General features: G+C 34.2%; 3 protein-coding genes across 3 annotated transcripts in view; 2 read left to right on the forward strand and 1 right to left on the reverse strand.

Annotated features, from left to right (window-relative positions):
- Positions 1 to 802: 802 nt before the first annotated feature.
- LOC138179004 (uncharacterized) lies at positions 803 to 1,965 on the forward strand. The gene is made up of 3 exons (XM_069111402.1): positions 803 to 1,080; positions 1,204 to 1,373; positions 1,486 to 1,965. The coding sequence occupies exons 1-3, from the start codon at positions 904 to 906 to the stop codon at positions 1,703 to 1,705; spliced, it is 567 nt and encodes a 188-aa protein (XP_068967503.1). The 5' UTR covers positions 803 to 903; the 3' UTR covers positions 1,706 to 1,965.
- Positions 1,966 to 2,332: 367 nt separating this feature from the next.
- Positions 2,333 to 3,780, forward strand: Rpp21 (ribonuclease P protein subunit Rpp21). The gene is made up of 4 exons (XM_069111404.1): positions 2,333 to 2,477; positions 2,590 to 2,651; positions 2,723 to 2,814; positions 2,929 to 3,780. The coding sequence occupies exons 1-4, from the start codon at positions 2,474 to 2,476 to the stop codon at positions 3,224 to 3,226; spliced, it is 456 nt and encodes a 151-aa protein (XP_068967505.1). The 5' UTR covers positions 2,333 to 2,473; the 3' UTR covers positions 3,227 to 3,780.
- Positions 3,230 to 17,399, reverse strand: part of Cad87A (cadherin 87A) — a 514,332-nt gene continuing 500,162 nt past the window's right edge. The window contains exons 8-30 of the mRNA XM_069111394.1: positions 15,133 to 15,325; positions 13,111 to 13,421; positions 11,136 to 11,294; positions 10,854 to 11,041; positions 10,612 to 10,774; positions 9,757 to 10,201; positions 9,488 to 9,679; positions 8,880 to 9,133; positions 8,656 to 8,788; positions 8,199 to 8,414; positions 7,830 to 8,129; positions 7,510 to 7,754; positions 7,141 to 7,434; positions 6,862 to 7,059; positions 6,558 to 6,780; positions 5,927 to 6,471; positions 5,680 to 5,855; positions 5,465 to 5,600; positions 5,271 to 5,395; positions 5,092 to 5,193; positions 4,809 to 5,022; positions 4,608 to 4,714; positions 3,230 to 4,343 (exon numbers count right to left, since the gene is read on the reverse strand). Coding sequence (XP_068967495.1) covers positions 4,310 to 4,343; positions 4,608 to 4,714; positions 4,809 to 5,022; positions 5,092 to 5,193; positions 5,271 to 5,395; positions 5,465 to 5,600; positions 5,680 to 5,855; positions 5,927 to 6,471; positions 6,558 to 6,780; positions 6,862 to 7,059; positions 7,141 to 7,434; positions 7,510 to 7,754; positions 7,830 to 8,129; positions 8,199 to 8,414; positions 8,656 to 8,788; positions 8,880 to 9,133; positions 9,488 to 9,679; positions 9,757 to 10,201; positions 10,612 to 10,774; positions 10,854 to 11,041; positions 11,136 to 11,294; positions 13,111 to 13,421; positions 15,133 to 15,325 — 4,953 coding nt within the window. The 3' untranslated portion in view covers positions 3,230 to 4,309. The remainder of the gene's footprint in view (positions 4,344 to 4,607; positions 4,715 to 4,808; positions 5,023 to 5,091; positions 5,194 to 5,270; positions 5,396 to 5,464; positions 5,601 to 5,679; positions 5,856 to 5,926; positions 6,472 to 6,557; positions 6,781 to 6,861; positions 7,060 to 7,140; positions 7,435 to 7,509; positions 7,755 to 7,829; positions 8,130 to 8,198; positions 8,415 to 8,655; positions 8,789 to 8,879; positions 9,134 to 9,487; positions 9,680 to 9,756; positions 10,202 to 10,611; positions 10,775 to 10,853; positions 11,042 to 11,135; positions 11,295 to 13,110; positions 13,422 to 15,132; positions 15,326 to 17,399) is intronic.

Consider the following 17,399-nt stretch of genomic DNA (forward strand, 5'->3'; position numbering starts at 1 on the left):
AACTCGAGTTTTTAAATATCACTTAGAGAAGATTTCAAGTATCTATTATGTAATTTTAATAATTGAGGAATCTTGAACGTAATAAATTAACGTAAAAAAAAAAAACGCTATAAAAGATTCGACAGATTTATCAAACCGAATATACATTCATATACATATGTTATATATATGCATATCAAAACAATAAACCATAATTTTTATTCAAATTTTATTCAACAGTATCGTATTAAACTTTTATGTAATAATGGTAGTATTATTATTTCCCAACATATATAATTTATTTTCCTACAAGGATAAGAATTCAATTTAATATTGTCTCATTAACTTTCCATAGTTGGTTTCCTGCGAAAATTAAATTTTGATGGTCTTTTTTATAAGTGTCATAGATTTTGAATTACAATATTTAATTCGTTAATAGTTAATACTTAATAATTGTATTATATGACATATGGTATATTAGTAAAAAATGTCGATGGCATTCAATCCAATAAAATGGTATTAAAAGCGCTATTATTAATAACATGGAAATATGCAATTAAACTTTATACAAATTTTACTTCCGAGCATACGTACAATTTAATATAATATATTATTAAAAACATTAAAAACAGTGTTTTATGAAAAACATGTTCAAATATAAATTTTTCGAAATATTATTTAATAGGAATATATTTTAATTTAACAACCTTTGTATTTATCTGTTTAATTATAACATATAGTAAGTAAAAACAGTATAATATTAATATAAAAAGGGATAGTTACTTACGCAGAGAATTTTATATTTTATGTTGGCAAAAGTGTATACGGTTACTTATTTTAAAAACGCTTACGTAGCTGTGTATACAGTCATTCAAAATAATCAACTTGTGAAATAGCAGGTAAATTTGATACAATTTTTATTCAATGCGGTCAAGTAATTTTGGAAAACTGAGAGTTCAAGCTCGACAAATTGATGACGGTATTGAAAAATTAAATACAACATGGAAACTTCCACACGTTCTAATTGGACGTTTTGCAGAATGTACTGCAGAATCAGATTTTTATACCGAAGCTATGTGGAATGTTATAAAAAGTACACAGGTTTGTATCAAACAAATCATTTTATCTCTTTAAATTATTTCTACCATTTAATTAATGTTTCTTAAAAATTTATATTGCTACTGATACTATGTAATATTTTCTTTATGCACTAAAAAATATCAGGATGGAATAGAACAAACTTTGTCAGAAATGAAAGAAGATTCAATTCATATGGAAGAATTTCTCCAAGAAACTAAGGCACAATATGAAAGCTTAAAAGAGCAGTGCGATAATTTAGAGACTGTTTTTGGAGAGTATGGCTATCGCTACGATGAAAATAATGTCTTGGAAGAGTAAGTATTTAATTTGTAATATTTTGAGTAAAAATTATTATTTTTTAATAATTTCATAAATTCACTAATCAATTCATAATTATTATTTCAATATCTTATTTAAATTATATAGATCAAATGCTAACAGTACAAGGAGCCCCAATCAAAACTCAATTGAAGAAACAGAAAACTTAAAAGTTGAATTTACTCCTAATCTTAGTTGGAAATGTAAAGTAAAAGAAAATGGATTATCATCAGCATGTAAAGATAATTATAAGTCACATATGCTTATGACAGCTTTAACTAATACTTCAACATCAGTTTCTGATCATAGTTCACAAGGATTACTATGATAATGATAAGGAATGATGACTATACACATGGATTATGTATGCATTCCAGAAAGAGAAAGCCTATAAGTACCAACTCTTTCTAAACATTTGTATATTGTATATTATATTGAAAAAATGAAATTTCCGAGATTGTATATTGTTTGTTTCACATTATTATTGTTAATCATTAAAGTCAAAATTGAATTATTTTAAGATAATATTGTTTTTATATGACGTATCTCAAATATAAAATAATAATAAAATATATAAGTACAACTATACATTGAAATATTCATTGACACTATTTTTTTTAGAACTTTAACTTTGTAAGTAATTCAATAATTAAAACTATACTAGATTTTATATTAAATATCCTAACTTTGTTGCCATATGTTATGACACAAAAACAAAGTAAAGATAAAACAAATAAAAAAAAGATCAAATTTTTATTTGCATCAATTTGTGTATATATATATATATATATAAACTTTGCAATGAAGTACCATAATTCACTTATAGCTTACTTTAATGGGCAGTGTAGTTGTGTGAATAACTTTATCTAATTTTATAATACTTGAAAGTTTTATTTGAAACTTTTAAATATAATTTTGCTTTAGTAACAATGTATAGGTCTAATAATATATTACATGTTTGACAACCTAAATGGTATAAGTCATAAGTAACCGTAAACAATACAACATAACCTATTTTACTAAACCATTTTCTGCTTCGAAGTATTTCTTTACAAACAAAATTTTAAGATACGTAACTTTAATTTTTATAAGAAGTATGGGTTAGTATGAAATGTAATATATTGTATATTTTTAAATATATCTGTAATATTAAGTGTTATATATATTTACATACTTTTCTATTACATTTATTTTCTATTTTATAATTATTAGATACAAATACAAAACTATGCCAAGGTAAAGATATTTTTGAAAGGATGAACTATTTGTATCAGGTAATAATAATCTTGAGTAACTTTTTATACTGTAAATTAAAGTGGAAATATTAATAAGAAACTGTTCTTAGGCAAGTTACCTAATGGCATTGAAAAATAGAGTAGCAGCATCATATTATGGAAATATAATGGTTGGTTGTGCAAAAAAATCAGTTTTAAGAATGTGAGTTTAAAAAATTTAAATGACCATAATATATCTATCTAGTCACAATCGTAAATAAGTTTCTATAAAATATGTAAGTAAGATTTATGTATGTATAAAATTTTTCTTTTTAAGAGAATCAGATATTAAAAGGACAATTTGTAAATGTTGTCAATCACCACTTATACCTGGTGAAACTGCAAGGGTGCGATTAGTGTCAAAGCCGGTAAAAAGTGTGAAATGGACATGTTTAACATGCTTAAGTGTTAAAAGGTATCCTACAAAAGGAGGATATAAATTATGGATTGAACAACCTAATTCGGTAGTTCAAATTTTCAATTATGCACCAAAATCGTTAGATAATAAGTCTAATATTGAGATAAAAAAAAAGAATGTGGATAAAGGAAAACATATGGATACTGAAAAGAGTTAAATGTACACAGATTTGAATATTTATTTCCACATGATGTGAGATGTGATGAATGTTGACATACGAATATTTTTTTTATCAATGACTTATACATAAAATATGTTACAATAAATTTATAATCAATAAACAGATACTTTTACTAACTGGAATATTCATAACCATCTAGTAATATTGTGATACTGATATTAGTTTTACATTAAATGTTTATAGACATAACATGATCATAGTTAAGTTATTGTTTTTCGAGTATATGATATACTGTACGATTAGAGCCGTTCGCAATAAATTCCATAGACCCCAATGCACATATGTTTCGTTGAGGACGGTTTAGGCGATGAAAAGCGATGTGGTCTTCGCAGATAGCGCGAGATGATTATGTTGTTACATAACATTGAAATTTGATGCGAACGTCTCCATTTAACTAGCTATGATATGACTATATCCGCCCATCGCCAATGAGTTATACAAAATCTCAAATGTAGGATAACTGTCACGTATATACGCGGGCGTAATCAAATCACAGATTAATCGGATAAAAATCAGTCATTTAACCCTAACTTAAATAAATATAACATATATTGCAAATTAATAGTTGTACATGAACTTATGACATATGTTGATATTTCGACTGAATTGTTTTTCTAATTACAAATATTTTTAACATTATGAGCTTGTTCTTTTTTTTAACATTTAGAACATTTTGTTGTATTAACGCCATGATATGACATTAAGTGACTCATTTGTTCATATAGAAGATAATGACACTATAAGTACGTTCCTTCTTTTGTTTTTACGTGTAAAACGTACATAAGTTATATAAATACTAAACTAGTGAGGAATTAATCAGAAAACTGCGCTGGACGGAGTCTACACATTCATTTATATACATATATCTGTCGTGCCAAGCTTCGGTCATTAAACTATTTCACAGTATCTATTTTCTAGCAATTTTGATTTTTCTAACAGTGAACCTAACAATTAGTTAGTTAGGACCATAGGTTGGCAACGCACACATATATACATGCACACACCAGCTACAGGGAAATATTTATTCCAGTAATATTGACTGTTGTTCGTCGTTACTCTTCATCTTGAATTCTTCACTGCTGAAGAGTTCGAACTGAAATAGCAAAAGGTGCACAGTCAGAGTAGATTTTCCTGTGTAATTCGGGATAATTTTTGTGCTCTCCTTGTACACGCGTCTACTCGCAGACAAACCTAACGATATTATCCGATTATTGTCGAAAAGGTGTGTGCATGCGAGTGTAATTTCGGAAAGGCGCGTGCAACAGTTAGAGCCGTGGTTAGAGAGGTACAATGTATGGTGATAAAGTTATATTACTGATTAAAAAAGGGATTGGCGTAAAACTTAATTTATACTAGCCCTGAAACAAACTGGGGTTGACCATCACGATCAAGTGTAAATTGAGGCATTACATTCGAGGATGGCTGAAATGTTGATCCTTGAAAACCCATGGCTGATTCGTAAAGCTAAAATAAAATATATAATATAATTACATTTTTTCTTTTTGAATATATAATAGTTTATCTAATGTTAAAGAATATAATGGCTTTCTTGGTATACATTATGGTTTCCTGGAAGCGTTGTATAATCTGGTGTTGTTGGACGGTGCCTGTTCGTAGGCAGTGGTCGCTGAATAGTAGCATAAGTGTTATCTTGAGATGTATCACCCATCCCAACACTTACACCACTTCCTCGTCTCTCTGTACCTAAGCCACCTTCAGGTTCACTAAATACTTGCATTGTTAATTCTTGTTCCTCATATAATTTGAGTTTTCTAAAAAATTATCATTATATAAATATGTTATATGAATGTATCTTTAACAAAAGGTATATCTTTACTCACTGCTCGATCCACAAAGGATTTTCTGTAGTATTTAACTCGTCAATAATTTGTTTCTTTATTAAACCATCCTTCTTCCTTATATCATTTGGCACAGTGATTACCCTAAAATATCATGTAATATAATACATTTGACGTTTTTCATGTTAAAATAAGAAAATGTATATTTGTTCAGCATTTACCAGTGTCGTAAACAACAACAAACTACTGTTACAGTAACTGCACCAACTAATAAAACTACCAGTAAGGCTATTAAAGCCGCTAACGCAGGATCGAATGGTTCTTCTTGTACTCCTGCATAAGCAGGCTGAAAAATTATATTAGTTAACACAATGTTAATATCTTATTTATAGTTTGAAATACAAGAAATATTTACCACAACATTTTCAATAGCAAAACCAGCATAATAATCTTTCAAGAAATCATATTTTGCATCAATAACTTTAAGTACTTGTGGAATGGGAGCAATAGTTTGGGTTTTTGGTTCTACCACGTGTAAATACATGTCACACCTATAAGTAGCATTCAAATGTTACGTTCTTGAAAAAGTACAAATTAATTTAGAGAAAGTTTCAAATGTTCTTTTCTTACCATTCTCTACGAATATGACCTGATGCATCTACATGGTATCGAATTTCATCAACAACAACTCTGCTTTGAGTTGCATTTGATAATTCTGACACAATTTCATCACGTTCACGATTTACTTCTTCGGGAGATTTTGACAAAATGACTCTAATTAATTGTGAAGCTTCGAATACCCAGACCTTTGTCAACATAGAAGATAGGTAATTAAGGAATTAAAAGTGTACAAATACTCACGTATAAAATAACTTACATGAACTCTAGTCATAGCATATCTCTCTGGAATAGCAGTTTCTTTTGCTATAACTTCAACAATGAACCTGTCCTGGTTATACTCAGCCATATAACCACTTGTGACAAGTTTACCATCTTGTGTTACATTGAAAGGACTTGGAACTATAGAACCACTAGGTTTCTCTGATCCATATTTGTAGAGGTTTGCACTGGCAACGTAGTAATGCAGCGTACCGTTATCTCCAACATCTAAGTCTGACGCTGTTACTTTTGTTACAAAGTCATTCACATTTGCCATTGAATTAACACCCGCATAGTAGTCGTTACGTTCGAATATCGGTAAGTTATCATTTTCGTCTAAAATAGTTATGGTAACATTTACGTGTCCATGGTCTGTATTGTGCATTAGTGGGCGTCCTGCATCTACGGGGCTTATATAGATATCAGGATCATTGGAAGCCAGTATCGATAAGACATATTTGTCCCGAGATTCACGATCGAATGATTTATTTGCGTATATGCTACCATCAGATTTGTCCATGTAAAACGCATAATTTTCATTTCCTGAAAAATATCCCCATTTACATAAATTTGTACCTCTATTTAGTAATAGTATAATTTTACTAATTGCTTGGTAGAACATTACTTACCAGCCTCTATGTAATAATAAACCTTCGCGTGTCTGCCTTCGTCTTTATCTTCCGCAGTTACTTTTCCCACGAAGTAATCTTTCGGGCGATTTTCTGATATGTAAAAATGATATTCATCGTAAAATTGTGGCGTGTTGTCGTTCGTATCAACTAATTGTACAGTAAGCAGTCGTAATGTTTCATATGCCGTAGGGGTACCGTGATCGGCAGCTACCAGAACAAGCTGAAATAATATTAAAGTTAACGTTATTATTTTTGAAGTCTATTGTTGTAAAAAGCTTTTTGATATGTGAATGAAATTTACCTCAAATTTGCTTTTTACTTCTCGATCAAGAATAATCTTCGATCTTAGTTCACCTGTTTCTTGATCTATTGAAAATTCTTCTGTTTCTTGAGTATTTCGATTCCCAACCTTTAAGTGATAACTTACGCGTCCGTTTTCTCCAGGATCTCTATCGATTGCTTTTACCGTCAATATTAAGTAATTTAGTACACCAGTATTCTAAAAAATGTTGTTCGTTATTACACTCGTGTAATCTTCTAAATGACGAATACCTTATCGATAATCTATTTTTACACTAACTTCGGGTACTTCAACAGTAGCGTTCGTTAATTCGGGTAGAACAAATTGAGGTTTGTGTTGATTTACTGATGTTACTCGTATATCAACGGTACAGTTGTCTGAATGTGGTCCACTACCCGCACCATCTCTTGCCTCCACTTCAATTCTGTATGAGCCAGCTCTTCCAAGCAGTGCTGCTCCGGGGTATAGAATGCCCGTTTCACGATTTAAAGAAAATGACTCGTTTTCATTCCCATGAATTATGGTATACCAAACTTCTCCGTTGATCCCTTCATCATGGTCCATAGCTATGACCTTACAATGAATATATAATATGTCAGTTTTTTAGCTTTATCATTCTGTAAGTTCAAACAGACGAAGTATAATTACTTGTAAAATAGGTGCAGGTGGATTTACTGGCAGATTTTCAGCAACTGAAGCTCTATAACTATGTTGTGTAAATATTGGTCGATTGTCATTAACGTCGATAAGTTTAACAAGTACTGGAACGGTGGTACTTCGACGTGAATTTATATGAGCACCATCGCTGGCCATTACTGTTATGGTGATATTTGGCGTCATTTCTCTATCGAGAACGGTTGCGCCACCAACAGTAATTTCTCCCGTTTCGTGGCCTGTAATTTATATAAATAGATGTTTGCCCATAAAATATTGGTTCGATTAATTTTGAATAAAAAGATTACACTTACCGATATTAAAGTCAGCAGCGTGATCACCTATAAGACTATAACTAATTTCTCCAAACGGACCTTCATCCCCATCTGTCGCTTTCACGGTAGTAACATGTGTGCCTGGTGGCGAGTTTTCTTTCACAGACGCATTATACAATTCTTTCTCGAATTTAGGATCTTGATCATTAACATTTATTACAGTGACGATTACTTTGGCTGTTGTGGATAACTGCGGTACTCCAGAATCATACGCAACCACTGTGAACTCCAGTTGCTTCGTTTCTTCGTAATCAATGACTTGGCTGGTTCGTACAATTCCTGCAATATGCGTAACGCTTATTGTACTTTCCATATTTTCCACTTAGTCGTAACGCGATTATAACGAACCTGTGACGTTGTCTATATTGAAATAGGGACTTGGTGGTATAATTCCGTATCCTGCTATATTACTATCTGCGTCTACCGCTGTAAATGCTCCCACAACAGCACCAGTTGGCTGTTCTTCTTGCATTTCTATCAAATATCGTGGATTTTCTCTCGTCCATGGTTTCAAGAATTCCGGTGCCATGTGATTCACGTCAATGATCGTGACTACTAAGGTGCCTAATTACAAACAAGAAGATCCATTAAATAACTACAGACAAGTATCATTTTGACCGTAAGAATCTCAACGTGACTAAAACATCTTGCAATAATAAAACAAAAAACATAGAAAGTTATATTTTTCTTGTTTTGGTAACCCAATAGCAGTAGTGAATTATCATTTGTTGTAACTCGTGGTCATATATCCGGACAGTACTATCCTATGAACTTTACGATACTATATTTCCTAAAGATGTAATACCTCTGCCTTGTTGTAATGTGGGTGCCGTTGTATCACTGACAACGATAGTGATGCTCACAGTAGCTGCGATATCACGGTCCAATGGTCTAACGACGGAAACTTGACCGGTTGCCCGATCAACAGCGAAAAAGTCCTGCGGATATACCGATTAATACACAAGTTGTTTTACAACTAATTTTGTATGATCATTTTATATGATTATCAGACAAAGCATCAGATTATACCTTGAACGATTTACTGTCGTTGACCTGTTGACCATTTCTATCGATCGCCGTAATTGGCTCTGAAATGGCGAAGTTCAATGCTTCCAAGTTGGCACTGTCTGGATCTGTAGCTTTTAACGTCGTGAAGACGGTGCCAATGGGCGTGTCTTCCGTAACTTCGGCTCTTTGGGTTTCTGGCGTGAAATAGGGTGCTTTATCGTTGCTATTTTCAACGTTTATCATCAACGTCGTTGTTCCGGTTAAGCTAGGCGTTCCTAATCAGAAAAAGATCACGATGAAACGTATACTAAACGTTATGACGCGGTCGTATAATAAACATTAGACTCGCGGATATTTATGCAAATTCATATTTTTATGAAGATAATTAAACGGACAATTAGCAGGCGCTTGGTAGAGATTTGTTTCATCCGCCAAATATTACAACAAATATCGCAACTGAATATTTTACACGTACATTTTTACGTATTACGTGTATTTTACTCATTCATTTTGTTTAAAAATTCCCAGATATGCATAAAGAGCTGCACTCTAGTTATAAGTAGAATGTATAAACTAGAGAAAATAAAACAGATGACAGTTTTTATCTAAATAAAACCATTTTCATGTACCTTTATCAAATGCTATTACTTCTACATGGTATGTATTTTTATTGTCGTAATCTAACTTCCTAAACACTGTTACAACGCCTGTTGTTTCATTCATAGTAAAGTCATCGAAAGCTCCCTTCTGTATTCTGTAAACGAGTTCCGCATTTATTCCCGTGTCAGCATCGGTCGCTGTAACTTCCTCCACAACGGTCCCTGAAATGTATGAAATTAGAAGATCCAATCGCATACGATAATAGCCTCTTGTAAACCATAATTGGAAACTAACGTACCAATGGGCGATATTTCGGGTATGCTGGCAGTGTAAAGTTCTTGCGTAAAGACGGGTGCGTTGTTATTGACATCGCGAATAGTAATGTTAACGGTGGCGGAATCGACATAAATCCCGTCGTTCGCTTGTATAACGAGCGCAATCCAATCGTGTGTTGAATTCGTTAAATCCACTGGCCCTTTATTTCTTATCGTAATTTCACCAGTGTCTGGATCTATGACGAAGAGTCCTAACTCATCGCCGCCCACGATCGCATACGTGATCTTCGACGTCTTGTCCTTATCTCGGGCTTGCACTTTCAAGTCGGGCTCGAATTTCTCTGCTCCTTCGTCTATAACCGCACGATACTTGTCTTGCAAAAATCGTGGTGGACTGTCATTGGCATCCGATAAACTGATGCGCAACGAAACGCTGGTCGTCTGTCCCTGCCCATCGTTATCGGTGGCCTAAAAAACAGCGAAGGTGAAAGCCGACGAAATAATTACATATTACAGTTTATTTATATCTATACAAAAGCAAGTTATCACGAATCTTCTGCAAATAGAGGTTTCTAGTGTTAAATCACGAGCAAGTTCTATACGCTACTAGCAAAATGTTTAAAGACGAGGAGTCTGCAGTTAAGATTGGTCAATATTTGATAGAATAGACAAACGTATATATTTAATCTCACAATATTGACTCAGTCAATCTGAACATATTGTTATTTGCTTCTATATAAACAGAGCTGCATTCAATATGTGGCTCCTTATGTTTGTCAAATTAAACGATAGTAATAAAATGAGCACACGTTTCTGGCTGTGGTATAATGGTGAAACGTATAATGGCAAGTGGATATAATGATCTTGACACAGCGTACCTTGTACGTTAGAAAATACTCTGTTTGTTCTTCGTAGTCTAAACAGGGTGATACTCCAGGAGTTGGACATTGAGCCACCGTGATAACTCCAGTTTTCCGATCGACAGAGAAATGCTGCGCGCCTTGACCGAGCAACTGATAAGCTATTCCAGCTGTACCGAATCTAGAGCATAATTTGTTTATCAAATTTCTGTCGCGTCGAATGAAGAAATAATTCTAAGAAGAATTACGACTTTTCTCACCGTCCGCTATCGCGATCTTTAGCAGTGATCGTTTTAACCGTTGTGCCTGGAGGCGCGGTTTCTAGCACCACGGCTGTGTAAGTAGGGTTGCTGAAAGTAGGCGAATTATCGTTCGCGTCCGTGATAGAGACAGTTACGGTTGCGGTGGAGGAAAGTTTCGGATTCGTGTGAACCTCTTCCGCAACGACCTGAACATTTACAATGGCGTGATTTCACTTTCGAATCGTGTTAACTGATAGACAAGAATAATAGGATTCGCTAGTATAGAAGTGGCCGTATTACCAGAATGATGAATTTACGCTGATTAGGATTTTCATAATCTAGCGAGCCATTTGCCACGCGGATGTTCACAGATGTGCTTCCAGTCGCCATAGTCGGCTCGATGGTGAAAGCACCATCAGTGATGTCGTCCAGACGTAGGGAAAATACCGAGTTCAGGCCCTGTAAAGATGTAATTTTATAACGTTTGCTACTGTGCAAGTTCAAATTAAAAGGAAATACTTCTTTATGGAATTGCACAGCGTTCGTAGAAAACACTGTACGTGCCAAGAGCAAACTTTTCAGCAGGAAAAGAAAACTTACGCAATAATGTAGCCGAGATTCATGAAAGAAAAAAAGGGTGCATCCGTAGAAGAAGAACTTGCATGTGCCAGCCCTTGGTTCTAAAGAAAACTCAATGCTCCATTTATTTAAATACACGCCATTTAAATAAACAAAAGCCAAGAAACCATTAACTGATGTTTATTGGCGCTTATCTTTCGTTTTCCTCTGTAGAAGAGGTGACGTTCTGACATTATCTTCCAGTTATAATCCAGTTATAGTTAGTAACTATTTAGAAAGGGCGATTGCATTCAAACTCTATACTACAGTATTCTCATTGCTACGTAGAACACAGCAGCCCAACTCCGATCTAACTCCAATAAAAAAATCAAAATTGTTCAATTCGCGAAGAATTTATTTTAACCCTGAAATGCGTTGTTCGTTACTCGCATATATGACTAATGTTCGATCCTTAATTAATTAACACTTTGACTGCCACGTTGGTCATATACGACCAACCATTGATGACTAAAGCGCTTGAACTTTTTACAATTGTAAAAATTGAATGAAAATTGACAGTTAGGGCATTTTAAATATAACCGATAAATAGAAGATACTTTGAAATAAAAAGTGCCCTATTGAACAATTAAACATTTTTATTAGAACATCAATAAAAAAAAAATGAGAACAAATGTTGCATCTAACGGTGCACTGTGTTAAAACACTTTAAACATAAATGTGGCTCATCGATACAATCTGGACAATAAGTGGTCACCTTTTTGGTCCGATACTTAGCAATTTTTTATCTTAATTGTTTAACATTTTTTTATAGCACTTTCTGCAAAATTTTCGTGCCAGGTACACTGGCCCTTCTTTCTTCTGCATTTCGTGTCGCAATCTTTGTCGAATAAGTATATTTGACGGCTCTGGTGAATGGCACTGTGTAAGGTGCATTGCAAGTGCCATTCTAAAACCTGATACCTTGATTTTTGTTCTTGTTGCTTGTTTATAGAGTGTCATCGCGTTTGAGATTGATGTATTCAACAATAACTCTAAAGCTAATTTTATACATCACTTGAGGGTTCTTCTATGTGGTGTAGAATATGCTATCATTTGATCTGATAAATCTACAGCACATTTTCCTCTGTTGTAATCTACCACTACCATTGGTTTATCACAAACATAATTTTTTTTGCGGATCTCTACCATTTCAGCCGAATGTTTCGTCGAAATCATAAAAATAATCATAATACTGTTTACTAATATCTTCTATACGTTTCAACAATATATTCTGGACGTTTTGCTTGTTTGGACGTTTGAATGGTTTGTTGAAATAAACGAAGCCTTGTTATGATATGTCGCTATCAACTGTTACTAAGGTGCCACGGTGGTCACCCGTGACTACCACTAAGATAAACGGTCCATTGGGGAAGAATGTTGTCTTACATTATATTTTCCCATTATATGCTTTGAATGGCGTCCTCAGCGAAGCATGTGATTTTGGCGTGGCAGTCAAAGTGTTAAGAAAACAAATTCTATTTAATTGCGTAAGTTTATTTTTCCTGAGAGAAAAGAGCAGAAGAAATGCTAAATTCCAAGGCAAATAAAAAGGAAGTAACGTTCGTTTCTTCTTTTCTCTATTTCCTAATTTCAGAAGTTGATCGATAATGACTGTATTTAGGTAACTCACGATGTTGTTCTAATGTATGATACTCACGACGTCAGGATCCTTGACAGTCATGTCCAAATGTGGCAGTGGCGTGCCATTCGGTACGTTCTCCGGAATCTCGATGTTGTACTCGCGACGATTAAAAGTAGGCGGCTCGTCGTTCACATCTTTGATGGTTACCGTTGCTTCGGCCGTTGACACTGTCAGATTGTCATTACCTGGCATACCGTCGATCAATTCACGCGCCCTTACCTCCAGTGTCAGTACGCCAGTTGAATCCTTCAACGCTTCCCTGTTCAGTGGCTTTGCGGTTCTCAGTTCGCCTGTTTCGTCGTCCAGTAGAAAATAGTCGAATGGATCTGCATAAAAGAATACAGAAAATTTATTTAGCAGAAATACTTGAATTTTTTTTAATACTTTTAGCGTCATTTCGATTATTTCACGACTCGCACTTAAAAGAAATCCCATGAGCGTAAGTAAAAAAGAGGAAAATTTGAAACATTGGAAACGTTGAGATTAAAATTACGTTCGTTTGTTACCGTTTATTGTTTAACACATGGAAGAGCGAGAATCGTAGTAGCGCGAGTCAGCTCGTTTCTTACATTTTGTAAGAATATTCTCCCTCAAAACTATCGTACGCAATAATAAATATAAACAATAATAAACCCTTGTATACAATAATTTAATCGAAGAACATGTCAACAATGTAATTGAGTTTGTAACGCATTGTAAGCGTCCTAGCACTCGACCATTCAATCTTACGTAGTAATTAATGAATTGACATAGTCTAATTGCCGATTGCTCGGGTCACAATAAACAAGAAGGTCACGCGTCGAGCCATTTAGCTGTTTAGCCGTGTGCTCGAACTTGCGCAAAATGTATGCGTCTTATGACATGTCTATTTCGTCGCAACGAAAGGAATTGTGAAATAATAAACACGTTTGGACACAACTAATACTTTTAAGATGCCCTGCAAGCAATTATGATCGATTCATTAGTGAAGAAATATGATTTATTATTTGAAAGTGGATAATGTATCAGTAACAATTTGTAAATTAATACTTAGCTTAAATTGATAATGTTTTGAGAAAACTCGTAGAAAATTAGTAATCTTCAACTGTGTGATATTTCTCGAAACGATGAAACACAATAGGAAACACAATATCGCTATCATCACTATCGTTATCAGAAGGATCTACCGAATTACTGTCCGCAATAATAACACACTTCTCACTACTATCGTCGATATTAGATTCTTTTTTTACTGACACGACAGGTATAAGGGTTGCTTAATTCTTTTAGGGAATTATAATCTAAACGTGTGAACGTAACGAAGAGTTACACGCAACTAAAGTAAGAAAATATCGAGAACAACTGAACCACGAATCTGACTCGTGTTGTTTACGTTTGGTCCGAACGAAGTACCACGAGTCAGGCTCGTGTTTATTGTTTTTTACCTAAATTTTTTACCGCGAGTCTAATTCGTTGTTGTAGGTCAAGGGGTTAAACGTAGGAAATTTACTGCGCTTTTTCAAGTCATCGCGGAAAGCATCGTGGCAGAGAATAAGCTTACAACTGAATTAATTGTGAAGCTAAAAGGACGATATTTTTAGAAGTTGGGTACGTGGTTGAATTCAAATTCTCAAAATTTTCACTTACACTACTGTGATTCTTCAATTTATCATACCCTTAAAAATATTAGGTTGTCCGAAAAGTGTCTTTCTTTTACAGACACGTCTTTTACATCGACACATCTTTATACGAACATGAAATCTAATCTGTCGAACGTTGTGATCTTTATTTTGATAGAACAAAATGGATCATACGTAATTCGATAAAATAATATAAAACGGAAAATGTTGTGCATCCATTATTTCCTTATGAAACGAAAGAAATTTTTCGGACGACCTAGTAATTAATATTGGGTTGGCAACTAAGTGATTGCGGATTTTATCATTACCACTTAATGACAAAATCCGCAATCACTTAGATGCCTATCCAATAGATCGACGTAGTCTGGCGTAACGACGTTTAAACGATAAAAGGGGGAAAAATATGGCATGAACTCACTGGTGACCAATTCGTAGATCATTTTCCTTGGCATTCCCCTATCGCCGTCTCTCGCCTTAACGGTCATAACCAAGGTTCCGATGGGATCATCCTCGCGCACTACACCCGTTAGCGAGTTCACAAATTCCGGTGGACTGTTCTGAATGTCCGCTACCTTGATTTCTACCCCAGTAGTCTGATTGTTCAGTCCATCCTGCGAGGAAAATTCACCTATGTAAAAGTCATTCGTCGTGCGATCTCGGGTTACCTTGCTCGCTGTTTTAAAGCGAACGCCGCAATCTGTCCTCCTGTCAACTATTTCAATCCTCACTATGTATTTCTGTCAGCTAAATCTCGCCACAGATCCGTCTATTATAGATCGGGAAAATTATATCTCTCGTGGAAGCTTTCAAAGCTTTCAAGCTTTCACGTTGACGAAGAAATAATAATCGTCGTGTTCTATGTCGAGTCAGTTATATTGGGTTGGCAACTAAGTGATTGCGGATTTTGTCATAAAGTGGTATTGACAAAATCCGCAATCACTTAGTTGCCAACCCAATAGTATCACTTTCTTTGTTCTACCATAGTTCTTGGAAATGAAGTGTGCGCTCAGTTAGTTTTATAAGTTTTTTTCGAAAATATGGAATTTTCAAGTCCACGTAATACGATGTAATATAACATAAATAAGGCTTATAGCGATATATCTGCCGTTGGAAATGATTAACAAACGACAAAGGATACAGGAAAAGAAAACGTAATAAGATAGAAAGTATTATTCTTCATAGAGAGAATACAATAGCGCAGAGAAATGTTCGACTAGATTTCTTTTCATATCACATCAATGTTACTCTGTGTTCTTTAGATTTGTATTTTTGCCGAAAATTTCTTAAATTGAACACATTATGCGTACTTCTATTTCAATATTTTTATTGTATATAAGAATAGTTATTGAAAAATGTTCAAATTAAATGTTATTTAACCCCTTAACCTACGATTTACGTTCGAGAATGTCCGTAATATTTACGTTTGGCCCGATCATTTACTACGGGCTATGCTCGTAATATTTACGTTTGGCCCGATCATCCGCCGCGGGCTACGCCCGTAGTTGTAGGTTAAGGGGTTAAAAATTGAAAACATCAAATTCCAAGGATTGAAAATGCTCGAATTATTTTACTATAATTAGTAATATTATAATTTATAACTATATATTTCTGATTTACAATTATATAACTATAATTTAATAATAATAGCTTGAATTATTTTACTACATTATCTATTATTATTTATTATTATTACATTATATAATTCTTCAAATCTAATACTTTTTGTTTGAAAGTATATGGATAAGATAAATCTCTCTTCATTCTGCTATTTATAGCTTCACTAACTATCTTATACACTGCACATATTTGTATTTTTGTAGAAATTAAAGCGAAATATTATTCATTCGTGTTAATATGGATATTTTTATTCAACAAGGCTAAACGAATCCTCTCTCTTCAAGAACAATTTTTTTTAATTAATTCACAGATGCTGCACCTTTGTTTATATCTAAGTTATAACGGTATAACTATATTTACGTATAATTGCACTCTCAGACATGAACAAACTTGGTCTCTAGAGCGGCACAAAGTCATTTCCAAGACTATGTAATGAAAATCAATTTTCAAGCTCAGCTCGCTAACCTGTTTTCAAGAGGACTTCATGAATTCTCCATATTTATTTGCCCAGCGGAAACACGTCTCCTCCAGGGAGCACGATAATCATCCGGCCAATCTTTTTTGTTTACGTGAAACTTATTTCATAAATGTAAAACGTGAGAGAGAAAGCAGATTATACTTGGACGAACAACGATAAAAATTTAAGGAGGATCAAAGGAAAAGCAATAAGAAGTATTTTAATCGGCCTTCTAAAAATTGGTAAGCGCGTCCTTTCACCCTCGCTAAACATTAATAACGTTACGCTCTCTTCCTGTCCGCAGCCGCGCAGTTCGTTAGAGATTCTTCGCCGAGACTTTACGCGACTTCAAAAAATTCACCTGCTGCTTTGGCCACGGAAATGAGCGAAAACTGAATTCCATGTTCGCGCCTGCTCGCGTCAAAGGGCATGTTAGATTCAATAATCCGCTCTGGTCTCATTTTCGCTTGCTATTTGTGGATGAATGACTCGCAGGCGTTCCGCAAGAACACACCACGAGGGAAGCAGAAAACCGTAGGGTCACATTTTTCACCATAATCCATCAAAGAAGAAGAAAATGTTAGTTCAGTCATCCGCAACTTTTTTTTCGA

This window comes from Bombus flavifrons, chromosome 4 (assembly GCF_040668555.2).
Source record: "Bombus flavifrons isolate JBK064 chromosome 4, iyBomFlav1_principal, whole genome shotgun sequence".
Classification (NCBI taxonomy): domain Eukaryota; kingdom Metazoa; phylum Arthropoda; class Insecta; order Hymenoptera; family Apidae; genus Bombus; species Bombus flavifrons.

Excerpts from the sequence above, each read along its gene's own strand:
- LOC138179004 (XM_069111402.1), top strand. The coding sequence starts at position 904 with ATGCGGTCAAGTAATTTTGGAAAACTGAGAGTTCAAGCTCGACAAATT. Across the intron at positions 1,081-1,203 it reads ATGTTATAAAAAGTACACAG|GATGGAATAGAACAAACTTT; the intron begins GTTTGTATCAAA and ends AAAAAATATCAG. Across the intron at positions 1,374-1,485 it reads GAAAATAATGTCTTGGAAGA|ATCAAATGCTAACAGTACAA; the intron begins GTAAGTATTTAA and ends TAAATTATATAG.
- Rpp21 (XM_069111404.1), top strand. Across the intron at positions 2,652-2,722 it reads GGATGAACTATTTGTATCAG|GCAAGTTACCTAATGGCATT; the intron begins GTAATAATAATC and ends AACTGTTCTTAG. Across the intron at positions 2,815-2,928 it reads AAAAAATCAGTTTTAAGAAT|AGAATCAGATATTAAAAGGA; the intron begins GTGAGTTTAAAA and ends TTTCTTTTTAAG.